The following is a 26,317-nucleotide window of genomic DNA, read 5'->3' on the forward strand; positions in this document are numbered from 1 at the left end:
CATACATCGTGCTGAAATCTGTGGAATATGAATGGATCGGTAAAAACAAGGATATACTTTTACACATCGCTAGTGGCAGTCGCGTACCTAGAGAAGAAGTGATAGTTCTTGAAGACAATACGGTCCAGGTTTGTAGCTTTCTTGACGAATACGAATATCAGGCGAATTACTTTCAGTACTCCAAAACGCAAACAATTATAAATGTACTCGGTTGCGCAATTTCTATTACTGCTCTGTTTATCACCATCCTAAGTTATTTGATTTTTTCAGAATTACGCAATGTTCCTGGAAAAACAATTCTTAGTTTGGCATTGGCAATGGTAATTGCTCAATTGCTTCTACTTTTAGGAACTGGTCTTACTATCTACCCAGTCTGTTTGTCAGTAGCTCTACTCATGCAATTTGCTTGGATTGCTGTCTTTGCGTGGACGAATATTTTAGCCTTTGATCTAGCGCGTACTTTTGGCGCACATGCAGGTATGCGAGATAAAAACTCTTTACAAACATTCATCAAATATTCCGTGTATGGCTGGGGACTGCCTTTAGCCGCTGTCTGTGTCACTGCTATAATTCACTTCTTCGTACCTTTCAACGGTAACGCAGAAGCTCTGTATGATCTTGTCACAATTTGTTGGCTGAAACCAGGGATGCCTCTTCTGGTAGCATTTGGAGTGCCAGTGGGAGTCCTTTTGCTTGGGAATGTTGTATTTTTTATCTATACAATATTGGGTATACAGAAGACCAGGAAAGCTACTGCTATATTGGGAAAAGAAGGTAGCAATAATATGAATCAGATAAAGGAAGATCTGTATCTCACATGCAGGGTATGTTATTCATTTCTATATATTACTTATAATAAAAAACAAAATAATGTATCCAATCTCAAATTCATGATAGAGAAATACCAGGTGGAGACTAGTACTCTTTAACGTACTATACTATTATAATACAGGCCATTATAGTCCGACATTTGTTCTTTTTTCTTTGCAATGATTTTCGGTTTTCTATATACTACAATTTTTGATTTCCGGCTGTGACTTTCCGCAAAATTGATGCGCTTTGTTCGGAGTTGTGTTCTTCTCCTCAACGTTTGTCGTCGCGGACACGTTATAACGCTGCGGCAAAAATGGTCGCAACGGCAAAAGCACGATAAACGTTGAACTATGTTTCGGCCTTAACATCTTGCCATTTTCTCATTACAGTTATCCGTTGTTATCGGCTTAACCTGGATCATCGGCTTCATAGTACCCTACACAAAAATACCTGCTCTGTGGTACGTGTTTCTGGTGCTCAATTCACTGCAAGGCCCCGTGATAATGTGGTCCTTTGTCTGTAACAGGCGGGTGAGAGTCATGTGGAAGGCGAGAGTCCGTCGCTCATTAGGAATGCCAGAAAATGTAAAAAGATCTACTGCATCCAGTTCTACCAGGATGAGCGGCATGTCTACTTCATCATTGACAAGTGGAAGTAGTCAGTTGCGGAAGACCTGAGCTAAAAAGTCAATAACAGGTTCAACGTTGTTCTATTTTTGATACGGATTTGTAAAAGTTGTCAAAGTTAAAGGCCACTCGCGTTTTGTGTTCAATTCTTAACAATGCACCTACAATGTATTACTAATGTAAATAACAACGTTCTGTGATGACAATAGAGATATTACGATGTTCCAAATCGGTAGTCTCTGTTCCAAGCTGGATTGTGCTCCTCGTCACGAACTAGCGCAAGCAGGCTGAGACCGAGACCAATATCTCGTCTGGTCACAGGAGGGCGATAAACAGGAAATTTAACGGTCCGGGGCTAACGAACGCCCAAGACTTATATGTCTTTTTTAATTCAGCATGCATTTGATTTTGACAATGAATCGGGCTAACATGCCGCTTAAACAAGTTAAATACCTCCTAATATACGGCGATCTTGCCCTACTACTAAAGATACTCTTATGTGTTATATGTTACTTCAATGTTACTCTTTTGCTAATAAAGTCAAGCAAACGTAAGAAGACTGGAGTTGTATTACCCTTTCTGTGTCACGCGTGTCTTTGTTAAAGATGTCTAAAATTGCCTCATTCCCGAGAACATAGTTCAATAACCTTCATAGCTTACATAAGATGTTTCAGAGATGAAAATGTTCTCATTTCACTTAATGAGAACATTGTTTCAGTTGTCTGAATAATAACACTTAAAATTTGTTTTATTTAACTCATAAGCCTACACCAATTATTGTTTTCAGTCCGTTTTGTAATTATTTCCCAATTCCCTATTAAAATTTTTCTTTTCATTATCACAATACATTTGTATCTCACCAAATTAAAAGAAAGTTTTGCCCTTTTGTACATTTACTCAGTTGATGGGAAATATCGTCCAATTTGTGTTTACGCTCCACTAATAGAACGAAGTTTCAACAGTCACGACAATTAAGCAAAATGACCCCTAAATGACCTTTGACCCCTATTAGGAATTTAACTTTTGTGAACCAGCTAAGGTCAATGTAAACGCAAGTCGCAACTCTGTACTACTTTTTACTACGTTTTTATGTATTTTTTGAAAGACCGGATGTTATCCCTTAACCCCAAATTAGATGATAACAATGTAATATGTTTAGAATGTCGTAATGATCATTCTAAAATTACAATTTTGAAATGTGACCTTTAAAATAATACATGATATATGTTTTTAGAGCAGCTTTGACTTAACCAGGGGTTAAAGGGTCATGTGACGCCTGATTTGTAGTAATTTTCAAGGCTGTGTGACCTTTTTACCTCTGGTCAAAACATGGATAGCCGAAAATCATATATCATTTATTTTGGACTGGCTTCCTTCTGCTTCTAGCGTTATTTTGAGTGGCACACTAAACTCTACTACGATATCTGTCCATGATAATTTTTCTAAAAATGTACAAATTGCAATCATGTTTATCCCCACGCGTAAAACTATCCGGTTTGTTCAAAAATGAATGAAAAACATCGACTGGGAATCCACAAAGGTGTTAGCCAAGGATGATAGAGAGTACCCCCGTTTAGTGCGGGAGGCCCTCCAGATCAAGAAGAAATCGCCAGAACTAAATCGCGATCAAGGACTGGAATTGCCAACCTTATACAACGCCCTCATTAGACCAAAAGTTGCCAATGATCAACAAAAGGGCAAGTCCATCACAACATCTTAGGACTTCTTCTGATGAAGATGTGTGTCACACATCGAAAATTCAAGGTTAGTGAATTTTTGTGCTGAAAGTCAGTTTAAACTTTTGGAAATTGTTTATTACCAGCACGTATGAACTTACATTCGAGTATTGGACAAATTTATGGCAAGGATTGCCTGAATTCTGTCAGAACTTTTGAGAGGACGGCAAGGAAAGTCGCGCGATATCGGAACCATCTTCGATTTAATCTGTGCTGTTTTAACTCTCACATCACGCCAAAAAGCCTTCGTTTATCATCGTGTGTGAAAGGACATAACGTCGGCTGTATTCCATAGTGGCGTATAGTGATTTTTGGTCATTTTTTTGAAAATTGGCACATATGTTTTTAATGATGTTCTCTTTCATTTTTTCTAAGTCTCATCAGTCACAATTAGCTAATTAATTAGTAATTGATTAATTAAATGTGGCGTATAGTTACAAAGTGACATTTTTGTATTCCATAGTGGCGTATCGACCATACGCCACTTTTTATACACATTTTATAATTATGAAATATCGGCAAAAATGAAAAAAATCGTATGTCATAGTGGCGTACACCTATCGGAGCTATACGCCACTATGGAATACGAACGACGAAAAGTAACGCCATAGGGATTACACGGCGATCGAGGTGGCGTACGGTTAACGTTAGGTAGGGTATTGCGTTTTGTTCGTTTTCCATAGTGACGTATAGTTTTATTTTCAGTTTCCCAGAAATAGTATGTATTTATTTATTTAGAAAAATATATAACAATAAAATCTATTTAGTTTACTACAGAAATTTCACATCATTTACAAAATATAATGAATGTCTGATTTACACAACTCGATTTTAAATTGGCATTTCTTCAAACCCGATTTTCTCGAAAAGTTGTTTATTCGCGGCGCCCCACTATACGCCACTATGGAATACGGACGACGAATTAAGGCTAATATTATTCTGAGACACGCAGAAAGAGCTCTTTTGAATGAAAGGATTCGCCAGAACAACCAGAAAATCGTCCAGTTGAGCGAAAGAAAGGAGGAAATAAAATCTGAATTACGCGGACATTTAAATGACCCGGATTTTGATCGTGTGAGTGAGTTCACGGAGCGTGCGCAATTGAACGAACACACTGCGGTCAAACAGCGCCAAATTCGGAAGCTTGAGCGATTAAAATCACCCACCGAAAACTTGGAATTATCGCCGGAATGGATGCGAAATTCGACCAAGGATACCAACTTTAACAAGGATAAGTGGGTTGTGAATTTATCCTCGCGGAATTTGAGCACTGCGGAGGTTTCTGTTTTGCAAAAAGGATTGAATTTTGCCCCGTCACCGAAGGATATACCGGTCGAGGATATTATCACTGAGACTGAATACGCGATTAAGCGACTTCAATACAATAAGACCACTCGTATTGATTACGATTCGGCGGCGGAATTGCGTGCTCGTGTAACAGGAGCATTGAAATCTGCTAAACCACCAAAAAATAACATCTCTAAAGACGAACGTGATGCATTATACAAGCTAAGAAAGGATCGTAGCATTACCATCTTGCCTGCAGGCAAAGGCAGGGCTACTGTTGTTCTTGACCCTGAACAGTATGATCAGAAGATCAATGCATTGTTAGACAAGTGGTGACACGTATGGTAAGCTTAAGAAAGATCCTACTAAGACCTACCAAAATAAGCTTATCAAAATACTGAAAGACTTTAAGTCGGAGGGTAATTTGTCGGAATATAAGTACTCCAAGTTATACCCCTCATCATGTTGTGTGCCATCGTTTTATGGGCTACCAAAAGTTCATAAAGAGGGAGCTCCGCTTCGACCAATTGTCTCAAGCATCAATTCAGTTACATATGAATCCGCTAAGTATCTTGCAGAGATTTTGAACGTGCTGATTGGTAAAAGTGAACATCACATTAAGAACACTGAATCTTTTGTTGAGCGCATCAAAACCTTGTGTCTCAAGCCGGGTGAAATCCAGATTTCTTACGACGTATCAGCTTTGTTTACGAGTATCCCTGTGGAGAGCGCGGTAGATGTAGTGAAGGATTTATTAAAGAAGGACACCAGCTGGAAAGAAAAGACAGATCTCACGGCTGACCAAGTGATACAACTTTTGGAATTTTGCCTCAGTACTACCTACTTTGTTTTCCGAGGACAATTTTATCAACAATGTGGGGGTTGTGCTATGGGCAGCCCGGTCAGTCCGGTTATCGCAAACCTGTACATGGAACATTTTGAGACCACCACTTTACGCAATTCACCTGTCAAACCTTCCGTGTGGCTTCGTTATGTGGACGATACTTACGTTATCATTCGCGAAACTGATGTGAAAATTTTCACCGAACATATCAACAGTCAGAATTCGCATATCAAATTCACCAGCGAACCGGAAGTGGACGGATTCCTTGCATTTTGGACACCAAAGTCTTGCGAAACGCCGACGGATCCGTGAGCATCTCCATCTACAGAAAACCTACACATACGGATCAATACCTCCATTTTGATTCACACCATCCCATCGCTCACAAATTAAGTGTCATCAGGACATTATTTCACAGAGCTGAAATAGCGGTGACAGACCCCGAGGAAAGGGTGAAGGAAGTTGAACATATCAAGTCCGCGTTAGGACGTTGTGGTTACCACAATTGGACTTTCGGTTTAGCCAAAGCTAAGGACAAAAGTAAGAACACTCCTGACCCTCTTACTAATGCCAACCAAGTAGAGGGAAAGAAATCGTCGACCTACATCACCCTACCCTTTATAGAGGGGTTGTCACAGAAGCTCCAGCGTATTTTCAAATCCTACGGTGTTGCTACAAGCTTCAGACCGCACAGTACGCTGAGAAAACTATTAGTCGCACCTAAGGATCCCACTCCAACTGAGAAAAAATCAGGTGTGGTCTACGAGATACCCTGCGGCGAATGTACAAGTTCATACATCGGCCAGACAGGTAGACAACTCGGAGATAGACTGAAGGAGCACAAGTCAACTGCCCCCAGCCGCAAACCCTCTGCTGTTGCAGAGCACAAAACAGAGTCTCACCACAACATCGACTGGGAATCCACAAAGGTGTTAGCCAAGGATGATAGAGAGTACCCCCGTTTAGTGCGGGAGGCCCTCCAGATCAAGAAGAAATCGCCAGAACTAAATCGCGATCAAGGACTGGAATTGCCAACCTTATACAACGCCCTCATTAGACCAAAAGTTGCCAATGATCAACAAAAGGGCAAGTCCATCACAACATCTTAGGACTTCTTCTGATGAAGATGTGTGTCACACATCGAAAATTCAAGGTTAGTGAATTTTTGTGCTGAAAGTCAGTTTAAACTTTTGGAAATTGTTTATTACCAGCACGTATGAACTTACATTCGAATAAAAAACCCGTTTTTTTTAACCATCGGAAAGTGTTTGAACAGTTAGTCCCGATTAATTTTGGATTATGAGCGCTACACGTGTATTTCATATAGCACTGTATGCACACGGGATCGCGAATGCGGAAGTGATTGCAGCCTCGATCCAATAAACAAGTTATGGTAAACATGGCGTCTTCCAGTGAAGACGAAGAATCGTCGCATGGCAAAAAAACATGCATTGTGTATGAAAATAAAGATATCAAGGGGTCATAAAGGAATGTACAGATAAAGGATGGAATATATTCCTAGAATGTGCAAGATCTTGGGTGAAGTTTGACGTGAAAGAAGGAGAAATAGCGAAGGAAGTTTCATCACGAGCAGGCTTTGATCTCACGGAAACAGGCATTGATATACCGAAACCACCATTCGCTGGGTATCACTACAAACAAATGCTACAAAACTTTCTGCGATGTTGTTAGCAAGATAAGGAGATTTGAACAACAAGAAGAAAAGAAGAAGAAACGTCTTGCAGGTTTGTTTTATTATTAATAATTGATATAAGCTTACGAAAGTACATCAACCACGAACATGCATGGCCGGCGACGTGACAATGACAATGACATGCATCATCATCATGATGTACATGTGTCAACATAAACAACGCCACGAACATGATCATGTGTATGTAGATGCATGGATGGGGTCTCAATATTGTTTTGAGCCTTCTCCAACAATGTAGCATGACTAATTTAGCAATCCTTTTTAGTTAGGACTCCTTTAATATAATGATGAAGTGCCACTGCCTGCTATCATGGCTATGGCTTCCGTAGCCTACATAGATCTGATTGAAATTTATGAATTATGTTATTCATCACAAAATCAGGAAGATGCCATCGTCACATGAGATTGCATCAATAAAAATAAGTATGTATTCCTTTATTGAAATCTGAATAAGACATGTACAGTGAGGTGCGTCACCTCAGGCTCAGTGAAATTCTGCATGGATTTTTTCAGTTCGTAAGCACGTCTGTACTGAGTGCAATTAATAGCACACCTGACAACCCACCTTGACATTTCCAAAAATTATTGTACGATTTAAAGCAGGCCTGTTATATTCAAAACTCAACCCCTGTTATTCTTCGATCACATAAATGAGAGAGTCTGTACTCTGCGGTGTATGATCCATGAATGTACAGTAAATACTAATTCATGTACATTGCACTAAATTGGAAATTAAATGCGAACTAAAATACATCTGAAATGTAATATTCTTTGCATTATTCGCTGGATCGTAATTAAATCCCTTTTTTTTTTTTTTTATTTTTTATGAACAGAAACACAACTTGCAAGATACACAAGAGGATCCAGACATTAAGACGACCAAGACCCATCCAGATGGCCAAGAACCAACAAGACGGCCATGAAGACCAAACAAGAACGGCCAAGAACCAACAAGACGGCCAAGAACCAACAAGACGGCCAAAACCCGACAAGACCAAGATGTTATGAATACTTGCTACATGAAGTACGAGCTGTCCGACGTACATGTGTTGACAATTTACAATATATCTTTGGGTCATGAAAACTGCAAAATTAGCCCACCACAAGTCATTAAAAATCGGTTGATCCAAACAAAACCCCCCCAAAAAATTATTTGTTTGAACGGAGATGAATGTTTTTGCTTGTGGACGGCTTTATACTTCCAATGTCTTCAACTTCGCATTCACCTTTTCTCCCAGATGAAAAAAAAATGGATGGTGTACATGTACTTTGCGAATGCTATAATAATTTACCAGCAAATCGTATATACATCTTTTATGGACAAGAAACTTCAATTCTCTAAAATAAAAGGGGTCAGAGGTGCATTGTGATTGTGAACTTTTAAAACACCAGAGTCCTTTATAAATAAATTGGTGTCTCGCAAATTTTGTCAGTCGAATGCACCCTAGTCGATTTTTAGTCACATGCATACTTGTCAGCACCAGTGGCGTAGCGTGGGTCATCATATGGGGCACCGGGTTTTTTTTGCTATTTTCCTACATGTATGGGATTTTCTAAATTTTTGCAATTGATTTACAACTTAACGTGCCCCCTGTACCCCTACAATGCTACGCCACTGGTCAGCACTCTGCTGTAATGTATCCAGAGAAAAAGAATAAGCTCCAATTTATGTAAAAACAATGAATGTGTAATAATGAAAATAATTATACATTGTTGAAAATGTACAGAATTTTGTGTACTTACTTGTCATACTCTTCATGTGACAAATGATTATGAGAAAGATTATTATTGAATGTATGGCTCTCACCTAATGGGTAAATATGTACTCAGGTACCCGATCGAATTTCGGGCAGGAATAGGGTACCCAAAAATTTAAAAATCCGAACAATTTTTTTTTCCAAAAATAAAAAAAAAAAATTATAGGCCATAAATTACTTGTTATTCAAGGTTGTAAACCAGAGAAATACTTCTACAAAAAAAGTGCTATTTTTTTCAAAGTTGGATAAAGTTGTACATTTTAATTACTTTAGCTTCTATTGAACAGGCAGGGAAACATTGAATTAGCATGCATTGCTAGTTTGGATAAAAAACTTTAAATCCAACTTTGAAAAAAAAAATTACCATTTTTTTAAGTAGCAGTATTTCTCTGGTTTACAACCTTGAATAACAAGTAATTTAGGACCTGTTTTTTTTTTCAAATTACTTTGACCTGTGAATTTTGACCTGGTAGGCCAAGTCGCCACCAAGAAGGGCTGGAACTCAGGTACCGGGAATTGGTGAGAGCCATAATTGAATAAAAATAATGAAATTAAGCTTTTTCCACACCTAGTGAAACAGATTTTTTTTTGCCCCACAAGTTAATGAAAAAATCCCTCGCCCAGCTCGGATATAAAATTGGATCGTTTGAGCCCATATTTATTGGTCGAGGTATTTGAATTTAAAAATATTGGACGAGAGTTCAATATTTTAAAACTCATATCGAGACCAATGTAAAAAATTGGGCATAAAGAATCTAATTTTATTTTCATTATTGTTTTTATCTCAGAGCACCCCTAAATGCGCCACCAAAAATGATAAGGGGCACACCATTTGATTTCTAGGGTGGCATGGAAGTTTGAGTAGTGTGGAATTGTTGCCGCCTATTGAGGCAATTTATTTTGTTTTTGCAACATTTGGTAGCGATATCTTTATATTTCCAATTGTATACCCTTAATCTTCACCCACCTAGTGAGATGAAAAAATCGTCCCTCTGAAGAGATAAAAATCCCTCACCCAAATCTGTATAGAAATAAAAATTATCAAATCCAAACTTCCATTTAGATTCATGCTCCCCTGAAATATCTTATGTGCCCCAAAATGCTTCACCAAACAATATTAAGATTCGCACCAATAGATCATTTCCAGGGGTAATGGAGGTTTGGTTTCGGACCGAATATATTGTTTTTGCCGCATAAGGCAGCTTTCCTTTTTTACCTCCGACTGCACAATTTTTCTTTTGTATACCCTTAAAGTTTAAAAAACAGTGTATGGGGATTTTTTGCTCATCAGTGGGACAAAAACAAATCACCTGACATTTTCACCTCAATTTTTATTTCTATTCATCTCGTCTGGCTTCAATCAGGAAGTATTGAGAGTATCTTCCAGGTTCAGACTTGTCAAATTTTTTTGTTTTTTAAATTCCACCCCCACCAAATGATGGACCATACATTAATATCTATAAAGTAGTGCAAGTAACTTGAGCTCTGTAGTCATAATACTCGTGTGATGCTAATTCCGGGTACATGTTCATGTAATTAAGACCACAATGATTGCTATGAAATAAAAATTGAAAAACTTTCAAGTCCTGTGTGAACTTATAATTTAATTTGTGTTGTAATTTTTTGGGTATAATCTGTTGATATTAACGATTGCAAGGTTTTTTGTCCCTCTTCATTTGTCCCAAAAATATATTGTTCCATCAGCAGTACATAATTTCTACAAGTACATTGCAAGGTCTTTTTATGCATCTGTGTGGAAGTGTGAAATCGAGCAAACAAAATTTGTAGTAGTGTCATGAACTTTTTCTGAACGATAATAATATAGAACGAGCATTGGCAGATGTCATGTAGTGCTTCGAAAGAAAATCAGAAAATTGCTGACATGGACGTCAGCTCGAGTCGCATAGCAAGGGCAAGAAAGTGGGCCGGCCAAAGTTAAAAAATGGGGCAAAAGCTACAAAAAAGCATGCGAATCGTCTCTATAATAGGCCCAGGTTCTATCGATTTGCAAACTTGAGTAGTAGAAGGGCTACGGCTTTATGCCTCTTATTGATCTCAATGGTACATAAACCTGCCCCGAGACCATACATACTGGATTTTACAAGGGGCCAAATACTTGGAACAGAGCAATTTGTCATGTTTGGACAGAAAAGCCGATACCCAAGTCTGCAGCACCATAGTTCTCTCAAATCTTTCATCATCTTTAGTGCTCTAGTTGCCTACACAATAACATTCCAGTTTGTACAATATACCATACCAAGCTATGATTGTAATTTTTGGTGAATGAAAGCTTATGAGAAATTGTATGATACGGTCGATACCCGAGAGCTGAGATGCACCATTTAATTCATTTCTATAATTTAAAGCAAAAAAAAAAAAGACGTCATTGAGACTGGTCTGCATGCCACGAACTGGAGTAACTTTAGTAAGCTTAAAAAGCAACCTGGGTATGTGCTTTACAGCAAATATATTGTCGCTTTATTATTCATCACTCCACTTGGTTGAAAAGAAAGCTAAATCATTTAATTAACGAAGAGAAAGCTTCAAATAGCAAGCAATTTTGTCTCGTTCTTTGCCGTATTTAAAACCTTTCGATCGACGATTGTTTGTTGATATCATCAGTGACCGTTCCTTTTACGAAAAAAATCATCAACACAACGGTATTTTCCTAAAACATGTGACGTCACGGCAAGATCGTATGTGTAAAGCTGCCGAATTCTGAAGCCAAAATCAGAGCAGCCGGCGTCATTTCAAGCATAAATTTCACGAAATATAGATATTTACATTTTGGGGGACAAGCAGAATTTTAATGAGTATGTATTCCTTTATTAAAATCTGAATAAGAAACGTAGTACAGTGAGGTGCGTCACCTCAGTGAATTTCTGCATGGATTTGTTGGGTTGATAAGCACGACTATTTTTGCAATGCTGCAGTTCATATCTATGCAACAATAACACATTTGGGAAATTTGACTGAGTATAACTGGGAAAATGCTCCATAATGCTACCCCTACCCTTAATATATCAACTCAAATATCATTAATATTTAACTTACATACGTGTCTTTAGCAAAAATAATGCTAACCAATTGGAGACTGCTTGCTATTTGGTGATGTCGTAGAAGGTCCAAACAAACTACCCAAAGTGTTTAATATTGGTTAGGGTGGCATCTGAATGCCTACTTTTCCCAGATTGTTTCTACTGATTTCTCTACATAGAGTTATACAGTAAGTAAGAAATAGCAAAAAGTAGGGAATTTGTGAACATCTACTGTCTGAGTGAAACATGCTTCGATCTTACTGATATTTCAGCACAATACTAGTATGTACCCCAGTAAAATTATCCGAGAGTTCCAAGTCGATCCGAGAATGAAGTGTTTTTCGCCCCACCCTAGTGTGCATGGTGCAGAGCTAATCAATTTTGGTATTGAAAGCCATAGACCTACCGAATAACTTACCAATAGTGTTTCAGATCAAATTTATTTCATGTTTCAATGAACTTCAAGTTCAAAAAAATGTTTTCATCTTCTCCAATGTCTTTACTTTTGAAGATTCGTCAACTATAGCTGCAGTGACCATGGTGACGTAGCTAGGGGTTGTGGCAACCAGGGCAAGAATACAAAATACCCCTCTTCCTAAAACAATTGCGCGCGAGCGCGCGGAAATGTGCATAAATACCAATAATTTGGTATATCAAGTTGAATTTCGGTCTTTCAAATGACAATTTATGTTCCAATGCGCGCAATGTTTTTGTGTTGGTCGGTAAAGGTTTCCACTTCTTTCCTATAACAAAATATTATCGTGTCTAAAGGGTATCCAGGCCTGGGTGCCCCTTTAGCCCGGTTCCCCGTGACGCGGTCCCTCAGAGCGCATAGGAGTTACGCCACTGAAAAGATGCAATGTTATATTATAGGTACAATATTTACTTCCGCAAAAGAAGCAAATGTTTATATTATACAATATTTAGATATTTAGTACATATTTTAGATATAAAAAAGAAACATTTTTACAGCTGACACCCTAATACACACTCATAAAATATGTACATAATTTATACGAAATATTATCTTAATAGGCGACTTATCTTATTAACATATCAGAGACGTAACCAGGGCAGAATGGGCTCGTCAATTTTGAAGATCAAAAGTTATTAAAATCAACGCTATCAGAATATTGGAAAATCAAAACGAGCTCAAAATTCAAAATCAAAGTGAAACGGTGAAAATAGAAATGAAGCAACCGGTCTGTTTGAAGAAATTTGCCAACTGAGTCATCTGTGATACCAATGGGCTCTACTAGGGGCTGTGCAATAATTATCTGTTCCCGGTGGAATTTCAAAATGGCTTGCCAAATGCTTGCCCCCGCTCCCCATTGCAAAAAAACCCTTGCCCCCTCCCGGATGACAACCCCAACCCATGCAGATGCCAAATATTTGTGAAACCAATTTGCAAACCTTAAATGGTCGTTATAATGCGAGCATAGAAAGCAGAAAAGTGTGCATATTAGAACATTTCTGTACTGTTTTACAGGGCCTTTATATACTCCATAAATGTGTGCCAAAATCTCTTTGCTCCGGACCTGCCAAAAATATCTTGCCCATCCCGCTTTTGACAAAAATCGTATTTCCGCACTGCTTTGCCCTGTCAAATATTGTTTGTTCCTTTCTTTTTGCATCTCCGGGGCCAATATAATTATTGCACCGCCCTTGAAATGAACATGTTGAATATAAACGGAACGATAATTCCATCTTGCACTGGCTGCACACAAGGCTGGCTACGATTCTGTGACCTATACACAACACCTTAATGTATTTACTTCTAATCTACTCAATCAACCAAATAATATGTTTATTCCTTAACCTACAACTCGACCAAATAATAACATTATCTTATTTATCTCAAGATAATTTATCATGTAACCATGTACCGTAAATCTTTAAATACATGCCGTCGGTTGCATCACATACGGTTCTATTTGAGATTGTTTACTTTTTTGAGAAAAAAATGGCATGCAGCAATATGTTTTGGAGCTCTTCTAATCCACCAACTTACATACCTTAATTCTTTCTTTTAATGAGATATAAAACTTTGATTTGGGTCTATTTGCTTTTTTAATTTTGTCTTATACCCATTCACGTACGTATATCACATACAGATCTATACGGTGAACAACGCATCACATATAGATCTATTCAGAGATGTTAACTACTACGCGCATCACTGAGAGATCTATACGTATAAGGAAACTGTAGCATCATGTAGCAACAGAGTAAAACAAAATCGTTTCACATACAGAGCTATAAGTTTAACACCATATAAAACAATTATGCTTGAATGATAGACATGTAAATTACACCAAAATGAAACTTCCAAGTCTCTTCTTTATATAAATACCCTGTCGAGAAAATGATATTCTGAAATAAGTAAGTATGAAACCATATCCAACAACAGAATTTTCAATCGCGATTTTCTCGAAAAGCAAAAAGCGTCGAATAGATCAATATGTGATGCGACCGACGATGTATGTTTCTTGCCAAATTTTACAACAGAACTATAACAACCTGTCTCCAAATTTTATCTAGTATCCGATTTGGGTAACAGAAGACTGTCTTAACAAAGTTTTGTACTTTAAATGGACACTTTATTTTATTTTTTATTTTGATTTATTTTAGGGATGAAATCAAAACTCGGCCGGCGGTTCCAATCTTTCTAAACAATAGAAGCTGGACGGAACCGGGTGAATTTTATTTCACCCTTTAACATATAATATCTAGCAAATCTGCTGTTAGTTTTTAATTATTTGCTATGAGATTTCTATACTAATTGAAACAATTAATAAAAATTCCTCCAATGTCATCATTCGCTGATGTATTTACTATAAAATTCCTAACATTCCTAATTATATTCTGTAAAAAATAATAAAAACTTGTACAATGCATTGTGGGATCGATATTTCCTGATCAGGCAATGTGTTGCCAGATTGGTCACAGTTCCTAAATCTTGAAATTTGCCCGGACTGTTCATGATGTACTGGTACAAATCGAAAATAATTCCCCATTATTTACTGAAGAAATACCATTTGGTTCAAAATATCAGATGATTCTGACGTGAATACGGTAATCCAGTCTGTGTGGAAAGTAAAGGAATTAAATATTGATAATAAACATGATAAAGTGAATTTCATTTCCAACATTTGTTGTCAAAAATAGACACTTATAAGCAATTGATTCAAGAAGATATTTGAACTATGCTTTTAAGCAACTTTTGTTTTTTTGACACTAATAATTATATTTCATGTCAAATGGTCAATGGGACGCTGTAAAATATGTATGCGTACCTTGCAAATGCAATGTCCGCTTCAACTGAGAATAAGCTTTTTTCGTGGATATCTATTTAACCATTTAAAATATCCCTTTAATTTGCTATATATGTTATGATTGTGTAAGTGCAGTGATTATCCGTTACTCTTACCATACCAGTCTATCGCTATTTTGTTTCGGTGTACTGCTTATTTTTCCCTGAAAATGGCCTGAAGAGCATTTTTATAATTTATCTGATATTCTGGGCTCATACTCTAAAAAACATAATAGCAGTCAAGTTAGCTCAATCGATAAGGCGTTCGACTATGGTGCGAGAGGTTGCGAGTTCGAACCCTGGTGGTGCCTAGTACGCTCTCGTGGAAAAAATTGAGTTAGCTTGAAATTCCCCTGGACAAGGAACTCACTGGTAACTTTTCTCGTTGTAACCCGTACGAAACACGGGGAGCTGATCCTGGTTGCGAAGGTTAATTGTGGAATGTCTAGGGTGTGCGCTCTTGAAGCAGCAAAGTCCCTGAATTGTTGTTTAATGGTTTATGGAATGATGTGGGGCCGTAGTGGTCAGCGACAACCTGTAAAGTGTGCTGAGACTAGTGGATCAACGTCTAGGCGTTGTGCCTGTGCGTAGCGTACTAATAAATCACTGCGCTTATTTTTAATAACGTTTAATAAATTTGCAACAGAGCGAAATATTACTTAATTATACCTGTATATTGGCTCCATCATAGATAATCGGTGGATTGGTTTGGTAGTCAGGAGACAAGGTAGACACATCAAGTGTTTTACCCGGGCGAGGTCGTAACATCCGGAAACAAACCATTACAGAGAGAATTATTATGAAGAGCAGTGTCACCACTGATGCAATGGCAATACCTGCTATCCCGGCATCCGAGAATTCTTCATCTGTAAGTAACGGTGATCGGAAATATTGAGTTGTTTAAAGAAAACACTTTGCCCTATGATGATAACGAAAATGACAATATAATTGGTAATGATGATGGTAATAGGCCTACTCATCGCCATCATGAACAACATTATCATTATCATCATCATCAGCATCATCAAGTGGCGTAGATTTCTTTTTGATATGGGGGGATGAGGTTGGAAAAAATTCTTGAAGTATTGTGAATCCAGCAAATTTGCGCCTTTGGGGCTAAAATGGTCAGACGTGAACATTGGGGGGGGGGAGATGATTGTATGGACCACCCCTGGCAAAATATTGGGGGGATTTACCGCCCCTCCCGGAATCTAGGTCTATGGCAACATCGTCGTTCTCGTCGACACGTCTTTCTCGCTTCTCTTTCCATATATAGGCCAGCATAGTTATATAATTGTGCTTTTTTTATCCTGGCTTGAGCACCGGGCTTGAGCATTCGGTTTGAGCCTGGTCTTGATAGGACCCAAGTGTGTCTACACACGGAGTGAACAAGCTGATAATACCGTAAAACCCCGTCTACAAGGATATACCTAAGAAACGCCCTCAATAAAATTGGTTGCTTTTTGTATTTGGAGTTTGAGCAAATATATACTGGCACTGGGTGGCTATGCATTCCATCTAAGTATGTTGTAACACCAATCAATTGTATTGACATAATAACGACTGTTTCGTATATCATGATCGTATAGCTCAATTGATAGAGCGTCAGACTTTGGAACTGAAGACATGCTGAAGAGGTCCGGGCACCGGTTCCGTTTTTTTCATTCTCGTTTACTTTTAACTTTTTGACATGTTCTTTTATCTTTCTTCAAATCTACCTTTCTACTTTTAATTTTAGGTGTGTTTTTTTTTTTTTTTTTTTTTTTTTTTTTTAGTTTTTTTTATAGTTTTTTTTAGTAATTTTGTGGTTTTATAGAAACTAGTAAAAGCATTTATTCTAAATAATAGCGAAACCCACGGTTAGACAGATGTGTTGTAACTACTTGTCTGTCCTCGTCTTTGCAATAAAAACCTATGTTGCACCTTTGTGCCATCCCAATTCTTGAGGAATGGTAGGTAGGGTGCGTTTTTGGCTTAAGCACGATTTTGTTTCTACTTGAAATGAAATCAAAATAAATATTGTTCTGTTGCCACAATTGCAGTTTTTTCAATAAAAAAATAGATGAGGAATAATAATTATTCCATATTTGAATCTATTGTCCCATCAAGAATAGAGTGTCTTCAAAAACTTCAATCAATTCATCTGACAAAGGAAACTATTCTGGTCATTCAATTTTGTTTCGCTTGCACCTGTTATATCACAGGCGTTGGCACACTTCTCTTGTCTTCACCGAAGTAGTGATGTAAACACTAACATGATTAATTACCATAGCTAGCAATGGACATACACTATTTTTTGTTTCACTTGAACCCATACTCATAGGCTATTCGCTGTCGATGTGACGTAATTAATCGGATTAACTACCATAGCAATTGATGAATACAATTTCGAATATATAGCCCTGCACTTCATCGTTCACGTGGCACCTATGCATTAAACCATAGTTGTCAAAGGAATGCTCATCACTCGCCATGTAAGATTAGTATTTATGAAAAGAGTGGTATTCAATCTATGTTTGGTGACATACGCGGGTGATTAGTGCAATCTGCTTGATGGTAGTTATTGCGATTATTACGTCACTTCGACAGCGAATTGTAGTATAGACGAATCCAACAAGCCAAGTGATGGTCAGAATTTATTCGGCCATTACACGCTGGTTGCGTAATTAATCGGATTAATTACCATAGCAATAGGTGAAAACAATTTTGAACATATCGCGCTGCGCTACAAGCAGGTTACACTCATCACCTGTACTGTGTATGTCCGGGGTGTATGTCTGCAATCATAGATTGAATACAATACTGGTCTTTTCAAAGATACTAATCTACAGCATGATATGGTTCAATGAAGAGGTACCGCCTGAACGTATCAGTGTATAACGCGGTATATTCAAAAATTGTTTTCACCTATTGCTATGGTAGTTAATCCGATTATTACGTAACTTCGACAGCATATTGTAATAAAACAGGAGGATGTGAGTTCATAAGGGCAATGTCGGGGATTATAGGTCACAATCGATGTGGAGAGATGAGAGGTCCGACCAACAGCCATAGCGAATGGTTCATGTTCAACTAATTCCAGCGGACGGTCTGTGGCTAGTAAGACCACATGCGCAGATCTGTCTCGTCAGGAAGATATTTAATATCCCGAATTTATAATAGGCCTATGCCTACCAGTTCCATCGTATAACCGATCTGCTAGAGAATATTTGTTACCATGTTTAATAAATTCGTATTTATCGTATAATAAAATGTAGCCAAATGTATATTATGTGTCACACGGTTTTCTGCTGAACCACTAGCAGGCTATGTTACCACATCTATGACAATGACAAAGGTGAATTTTGATGATTTTTACGATCGTCCGGATGAGCAAATCACTGAATGGGTCTTTAGTTCCTCCTCTCCTTATCCTGCCAATATTATATGAATCAAAGAAAAATAAAGAAAAAATTAAATTAAACAAGAAAAAAAAGACAAAGAAAAGAAACAATAAAAGAAAAACAATAGAATAAATTAAACTAAATATGAAAAAAAAAATATCACGAAAGGAGTCTTTAGAAAATGCAAGAAAATATAAATGAAAAGTTCGAACAATATTTCGTTTATAAAAGTTTGTGTGACCGTGATGAGGCTCGAACTCACCATCTTCCGATCTAAAGAACCAAAGTCTTATGCCTTGCCAAGTGAGCTATGCTCGTGAGATGCGAAATAAAGATAAAATAATACATTGTATACCTGCTTGTGTCGGTAAATGATTTGCTCAAATTCCATAATGATATAATATTGTGGAGGGCGCTAGCGTGAAATATGCTATCATCACAGTCGCTACTATTCCTTGTAGACGGGTTTCTACGGTATTTATGCTTATTATTGATTATGTACTAATTGGTATGTTGATGCATGTATACCTGTAATTACAGTAAATTGCGGTACGGTCGGATAATACAGTCGTAGCGTAGAGCCACCAAGATATCCATTGTTGTCAGTGTTCGACGCCACAACTCTAACAATGCTAACGACATCTGCAAAGCTAACGGGTGAACTCGATGTACACTCGACTACGAATGCAACGATTATGTTATTTCCCGGTAAAAAGGCCACAATCTTAACATCCACAAACCCAGCAAGTTGACTAAACGCAGGTTTAAGCTAAAAAGGAAATGCATTCAAGTTATTAGTTAACATAAATGCACTAATTAAAGAAGATGGTATTAGTAATGATGATAATGTTATTGTATACGTTTATTTTTAACACCATGTTTTTAACGTGAGAAAACATGGGTAAATTAACGCTATACTACAACACAGTGTTAATTGGTACGAGCTTAAAGCTTATAGCAGACCAGACCATGGCCAGAGGCTCTTGCCAGTATAGGTTTATTTCACCTTGAAGGCATGGATAGTCTTAATACAAAATGCTAACTTTTCCGTGGGCCTCCAATATACCATGAATTAGTAAGACTACAAGTCTACTGGTCGGTTTATAATCTCATTTCCACATTTGTTGTTTCTAGCTGTGGCTTTAAATGATATCAGTTCACCCACTATATGTTTCGAAGCTGTTTCAGTTGTTTAGAAATTATGTACCCTTCATATTTTATTTGGGGCTCTGGGGCACATGATCTTTTGCTATCAGTATTATGCACTTGCATGAGATCAATGTCACTGATCTATTGGTGAACAAAGTACCCTGCTTGCGGCTGCTGTAGTTTAGAGCTAGACCTGTCTCGTTGATATGTTTGATTGCGGAGAAGAGGAGGAACAATTAAAAAGAAGAATATATCTGCAATTTCTGCTGCTGGTTCAGTTCATCCCCCTGGCTGCACAACCAAAATGACTTAACCAGGCCAAATGCGAAGTATATAAATATGTGCAATTTAATTCCTAAACTGGGCCAAATTTACATTAATTTTGACCTAAAGATGCAAATCGCAGTTTTTAATAGCCCTTCCCTCCCGATAGAGCTCATCACTCTTACCGTTGCTATCACTTCGTCGTGTATGTCTAGATAGGCTTGAGAGATGTCGTGTCCTAAATCCGACTGGAAGATGGCTGGCTCTCCACCAATTTCAACAAGGTTAAAGCTGCCTGGGATCAGTTTCGTCGACACTAAATAAATGTCAAATTACAGATGGAAGTAAATATCAGTAGTACTTCCAATTACAGTATGAAAGTAGATCGTGAACATTTTGTTTGTGGTGCGGGGGAGGGGGACGGGCCGGATTTACCATTGGGTCAGATGGGCCCGGGCCTAGGGCCCCCAACTTGCCCTGTGCATCTTCCTTTTTAGCCCCAAAACACCATGATTTGGGCCAAAAAGGGTAAAATTGCCAAATTGCGCACTGGCCAGTTATATAGCAAAATTCACCTTAATTTTGGGCTAAAATAGTCTGAATTTGGAATTTTTTCGCTCGCTTCGCGCGCAAATGTCCTAGCTAAATCTGTCTCTTCAAATTACAATGCTCCCGCCAACACCGTCGATCTATACCTAAACCAAAACTTGGCCACATAAGTGCACATGCCTTCCTCACAGTGAGTTGGGGCCTCCAAATTTTGGCCTGGCCCAGGGCCCCCAGAAAGGTAAATCCGGCCCTGGGGAGGTGGAAGGGCATGGAGGAATGATGAAATCCAACTTTTGGATTTCAAAAGTCTCTTTGCAACAGCGCAACAGAAATCCTATGGTGTGGCCACTGTGTCTCAGAGGACTTGCCTAATACGTCCCATTTTCACAATTATGTTTTTCCAGGGAAACCAAGGATAATATTCTGTAATGCAAATACACTGTTACCATGTGAATTTTAAAAAAAGTTTTGAAATGTTTATACACAAGTGTGAATAAGCAACGTTACAAAATACTGCACTATTTAGTCTTTATACAGTGTATTCTGAATAACATTTCCACTAAACATAAATAGCAATTAAGATAGTTAATAAGAAACGCCCTGTACAATGTGCATAGTGTGTTTCCAATCAAATTACATTCTTACTGCCATTGTACGGACACATTATTTGGGTGTATTAGGATACTCTACTCGGCTACTCTTTATTTCTTAATAAGAAGTACAATGTCCTATCATGTGCGTGACCTCCTGATATCGACCTTTCATTGGGAAGAGTGCATGCATTATATATAGGAATAACTGTAAAAATTCCTACCCAAATCCAAAATCGTCACAATTGCAATTGATGGCTCGGCAATAGTAGTTGCAGCAGCGCCTACAATTTCCAAGTGAAAATATTCCGAATTCTCAAAAACTCTGTCCGACTGGATTTTGATATCAAGATATTTGGTTGACTCGCCAGCATTGAACTGAACTGATGTATCAATTGCTTCAAAATCAGCTTCAGGTTGAATACTGGAAGCGGTGCCATCTTTAGTACGAACATCTGATTAAGAGTTTCAGCAATGAAAACGGTTAAATTAATAATGGTTAATGTAATATATTATGCTAATGAAAACATAACAAATGAAACGGAGGAGCAAAACAAATGCAATGAAGCGGGATTCGAACCAGCGGCCAAGCGTTTCATATGCAGTGCTCTGTCCAACTGAACTATTCAAATCCTTATGGTAGGGTTGATCCCTATGAGTCACTATATCTATGTTCCAGTAATCAGCAAAACAGTACTACTAGTTGTGAAGTGGGATATATTACAAAAACTGGAAACAAAACTAGAACCTAGTAGATGGCAGTGATTATATTATATATATTATTATATTATATATTATTATGTCGAAGAAGAAAGTGCAGTAAGTGTTTTTTAAATTTTGATGCTACGCTACGATTTGTTCAGCTTTCAGACTATAAGTCTCAAGATTCAAACATAGGGATGAAGTTGTGAGTAACGCCATATTGGATTTTGCAGTGGCAGATTCGAATCGCGCGCTACCTAACCCTACGTTTTATACACTTTATTTATCCGTACGCTGGCGACGCAACCGCGTAAATGCATTAATTTAAATCTGCCAAAGCGAAATCAAAGATGGCATTACTCTCAACAAGACGCATTGTGTGACTTACATACTAATGACTGTCCACCCAAATATCCTTGTCTCACAAAAGTGATTCTTACTGAGCCTCCGTCCTCACTTGCGAGGAAGTGATTATTTAGCAATGATACTGTCACTGAAAAATAAGGACAGAAATATAGAGCTGATTGCATGCTTCAAAGGATTAAGGGTAGACGAGGTATTGTTGGTCGAAGCAACCTAAAAATCTATTGGCATTATCTAGATCAATATATTATTGAAAATTAACACCTTGATGTTTTGCAAAAGTTCATTCTACAAATCGTATACTTTGCAAACTGGCTTAATTTATTGTAGTTAATGAGTTATGTACGTTTTACAAAAGTGTTGTTGTTTCAGCCCTCTTTACAACGTAACTCAAGAACCGCAGCACCTATAAAAGTATAACTGTGATATTTTAATTCTTCTACACGCTCGCTATGAATTGAGCAATGCAGTTTTTGCCAAAGCTCACTACCATTCGTAAGATGCTGTGAACTACCAAATCACAACAGTTTAAAATAATTAATAACCTTAAGCTTTACTTGAACAAATAAGTCGGTCAGTGATAATCGAATTTGGTATTCAAATGAACAAAATTTTGAGTTACACCTTTTCAGTGTAAAATTTTTTTTCTCGGCCAAATGAAAAGCAATAATTTTAATTTTTCAGTAAATGTCAGGAAAAACTGTAATGCTTGATACTGTATTTTTTTTTCAAATCCTAGTGTTAAACTTAGGCGTGAAATTCAGTCATTTAGTGTAAGATTTTCGATTTTGATAGGCTTCAACTCTGCCCGCGAGCCTTTTTTGGATCAACCTTTTAGCTTTTCAAAGTAATATAGTTGGCTAATGAAGGATTTTTCCCAACTTTCTAACGCACATCACCGTGAGCGATATATCATAGTTTTGTCAGAATTTCCGTTTTGATTTCACCATTTTTTACTGCCGGCTGAACATTTTTCAAAATCAACGCGTGAAATCTGAGGCATATTGTATATCGATATCCCTGGGTGCGATATGAAGACCGGCCTGGCTACAGTGTTGCCAGAACTTCAATATAGCAAAGAAATTCCCAGGCCTAGCGCTCCTATGACACTGTTCATGTTAAGCATGATGAGGATCTTTCATCACGTGAGTGATTAATTATTTGATTTCATCATCACCGTGATCATCGGACCAATGTGTTGAAATTTGCTTCTCCTCAAAACAACTTTGCCCAACATTTGGTAAAAAAAATCAACAATCTTACATGCAGTTGGGCAATATTTTAAACAAAACTTTCATTTACAAAACATAAATATCACGCTGTATGTTTTATCAAGCAAACTGTTTGGAACACACTTCCAAATAACTTCCAAGTAACGTCCCCAGACTTTCGTTACCGTATTTAAACGCCAGCTCAAAACCAATTTGTGTAAATTGATTGTTTTTATGTTCGTTTGTCAATTTCGTGCTTTACGCGCTTTGAGTTCCTCATCGGAAGAGATTGTGCCTTATAAGAACCATTCATTATCATTGTTAACTTAAACAGGTTTTTGTTTTTAAACAAAAACCTGTTCACGCAATAGTACCTGCCTAAAAACAGAATAACTTAGATGTTAATACTTGACCCAGTGTTTCAATTGTCACGAAGATGACTGGGTATGGTGCCTTTTGTTTGTGTTTGTTTGAAACTGCTTTTGGAAAACCAGCGAAAGTCATAAGAAAGCAGCCAAAACAATACAAGGTTAAACATGGAAGTTTATAAAAAAAACCCTATTAAATAACCTAAAGGAAAAAAAAACACATTTGTGGCAACAATGAGCCTCGCATTGAAAGTCATATTTAAAATGTGTTGAGTACCACCCCAAAGTTTCCCTACATACACCCCCTATTACCCACCTCACACACCTCTGCACCCATCCACCCCACCCCATAGGACTATATACATACTATTACATACCGGTATAATAATATTTATATAGCACGTTATAGCTATACATTTAGAAAGTATACGCGCTATTATGACAAATAGGCCTACATGTCAAATTAAAAACACGGAACCCGAACACAAGTCTGAAGGGTGCAATGAAAATGCCAACCCACGATGGGGGGTGGGGGTGGGGGGTCATACAAAATTCACCTGGAGATAGGATGGACAGAAAATTAAAATCCCTATAAATAACACACTCATTTTTCTAGGTTTGGACAGTGGATTTTCCCATGGACTTCAAACATGCGTCTCTTAATACGGACTAACCTAGGTAAACAAACCAACAGACAAATTTTGGTCGACATAATCATGGAAACCATAATTTGCAAATATCCAAAATTCACGTTAATTTACCAAAGCACCCAAATGGGAGATTTGGGCTAAAAATCGCCCGTCGAGTCATCCTTGCTTTCAATGCAGAAGAGACCTAGCTAGAACAAAGGAATTATCGACTATTTATGCTGCTTGCTTTCGAGATAAAGTACTGAGTTTGAGATTTTAGGAGCATGACGTGAAAAAATGTGAAATCAAAACGGAAATTCTGACAAAACAGTAATAGATAGACCCACACGATGTGCTTTACAGAGGTGGGAAATATCTTTCCTTAGCGAATTATATTAGTTTGAAACGCTAAAAAATGAATTCCGAAAAAAGCTCGTGGACGGATGTAAGGCCTATAAAATTCAAAAATCTTACACTAAACGACACAATTTCATACCTAATTTTAACACCAGGATTAAAAAAAAATATGTATATCCAAGCACTATGTTTTTAACTGACATTACTGAAGAAAAAAAAATATTGCTTTATATTTGACCGAGAAAATTAATTTCATAGCAAAAAGGTGTATCTCTGAATTGGGCTGATTTTAACATGTATCGATCGACTTTTAGCGCGACTATGCATTTCTAAAGAATCGGTTGTCCAGCGTTCTAACTGCTAATGGGACCGGAGAGCACACAGACAGCATCCTAAACATCGGTACCTGATAGCCAGCAATTGGTGCGTAATCATGTCAATACGGTCATAAACCCTAAAAATGCGACTTTGGTTAACAATTTATTCCTTCCTGAACATTCCCAAGTATTTTTATTCCAATTAATAAAAATCTCGCCACATGTAAGATCAGACATTTTACGTTTGTAAATTGTAATAAGTCAGCAGCTTATCTTACCATCATCATTGATCACAACCGTTGATGCAACAGGTGAAGACAGATCTCCATTCACAGGATCCCTCAGGGTCACCTCAAACGACTCTGATGATTCCAAGATGTTATCGGTAGTTATTGGTATAGTTCGTGTTTGTGTGCTTTCTCCGGGTTGGAAACTGATCTCAAATGAAGATGCCGTGTAATCTGATGGAGACTGTGCCTCAACATCTGACGTGTAAAGCACTAGGAAATTTAGAAGAAAAATATTTTTTTGCTCCTGTTCAATACAATAATGAGTATCAATGGACAAATATCGTCTTGCAATTTGCCCCCTTATATCCGCGACACCAACAATCGTTTTTTCAAAAACTGTTCTCGTGAAAGAATCAACCAAATCTTCAAATTGTCCAGGACAAAACAATGCACGTACGTACTATTTATCTAGACGTTGGCTGATAAGGATAAGTTATAACCTTGTGTGGACGACCTGAATGCTGTAATTTTTTTAAATTGTAAAGTAGTTGGTCTCAAAAATCCACAAAGAAGAGTATTATGTTGAAATATTTCCTTACAATCCCTACTCACCTACACTCCCTGCTTGTGATATATGCCTGGATGGCTAATAATGTGTATTGGTTAAATACCGTCCTTACCCACAACACCAATAAAACCTTCAAATTCTCCTGAACAATACGAAGAACGTTCTGTTTATCTAGATGTTGGCTGACCCAAGTGCTTGTATGCTTCATTGTTTTTGATAATGAGAGCAATTGGTCTCAAAAACCCACAAAGAAGAGTTTATGTTGAAATGTTTCCTTACACTCACCTACACTCCCTGCTTGTGATGTATCCCCTTCCCTGTTGACCCTTACACTCACCTACACTCCCTGCTTGTGATGTATCCCCATCCCTGTTGACCCTTACACTCACCTACACTCCCTGCTTGTGATGTATCCCCTTCCCTGTAGACGGTAACAGTTACCCGGGCAGTTACTTGCCCAGTGGATTCTTGCACTGTGTACGTATTCTTTTCTAGGTGATATGTTGGTG

The 26,317-nt window shown here is 37.8% G+C and overlaps 2 protein-coding genes and 1 long non-coding RNA gene across 3 annotated transcripts; 2 read left to right on the top strand and 1 right to left on the bottom strand.

The window, feature by feature from the left end:
• The first annotated feature begins 4,078 nt into the window (after positions 1-4,078).
• On the top strand, positions 4,079-4,798 carry LOC140137112 (uncharacterized). The gene has a single exon (XM_072158769.1). The coding sequence runs from the start codon at positions 4,079-4,081 to the stop codon at positions 4,796-4,798; it is 720 nt and encodes a 239-aa protein (XP_072014870.1).
• Positions 4,799-6,656: 1,858 nt separating this feature from the next.
• Positions 6,657-8,158, top strand: LOC140137559 (uncharacterized). The gene is made up of 2 exons (XR_011856865.1): positions 6,657-7,051; positions 7,854-8,158. It is a non-coding gene; the product is annotated as an uncharacterized lncRNA (long non-coding RNA).
• Positions 8,159-14,858: 6,700 nt separating this feature from the next.
• On the bottom strand, positions 14,859-26,016 carry LOC140137113 (uncharacterized). Its single transcript, XM_072158770.1, has 8 exons — positions 25,857-26,016; positions 25,289-25,510; positions 22,154-22,258; positions 21,288-21,518; positions 20,110-20,240; positions 19,040-19,280; positions 15,798-15,994; positions 14,859-14,900 (listed from the first exon to the last, which is right to left on the bottom strand). The coding sequence occupies exons 1-8, from the start codon at positions 26,014-26,016 to the stop codon at positions 14,859-14,861; spliced, it is 1,329 nt and encodes a 442-aa protein (XP_072014871.1).
• Between the last annotated feature and the right edge of the window lie 301 nt (positions 26,017-26,317).

This window comes from Amphiura filiformis, chromosome 17, assembly GCF_039555335.1.
Source record: "Amphiura filiformis chromosome 17, Afil_fr2py, whole genome shotgun sequence".
NCBI lineage: Eukaryota > Metazoa > Echinodermata > Ophiuroidea > Amphilepidida > Amphiuridae > Amphiura > Amphiura filiformis.

Excerpts from the sequence above, each read along its gene's own strand:
- LOC140137113 (XM_072158770.1), bottom strand. The coding sequence starts at position 26,016 with ATGAAGCATACAAGCACTTGGGTCAGCCAACATCTAGATAAACAGAAC. Across the intron at positions 21,519-22,153 it reads GGGTGGACAGTCATTAGTAT|ATGTTCGTACTAAAGATGGC; the intron begins GTAAGTCACACA and ends ACTCTTAATCAG. Across the intron at positions 19,281-20,109 it reads ACGACGAAGTGATAGCAACG|CTTAAACCTGCGTTTAGTCA; the intron begins GTAAGAGTGATG and ends TTTCCTTTTTAG.
- LOC140137112 (XM_072158769.1), top strand. The coding sequence starts at position 4,079 with ATGGAATACGGACGACGAATTAAGGCTAATATTATTCTGAGACACGCA.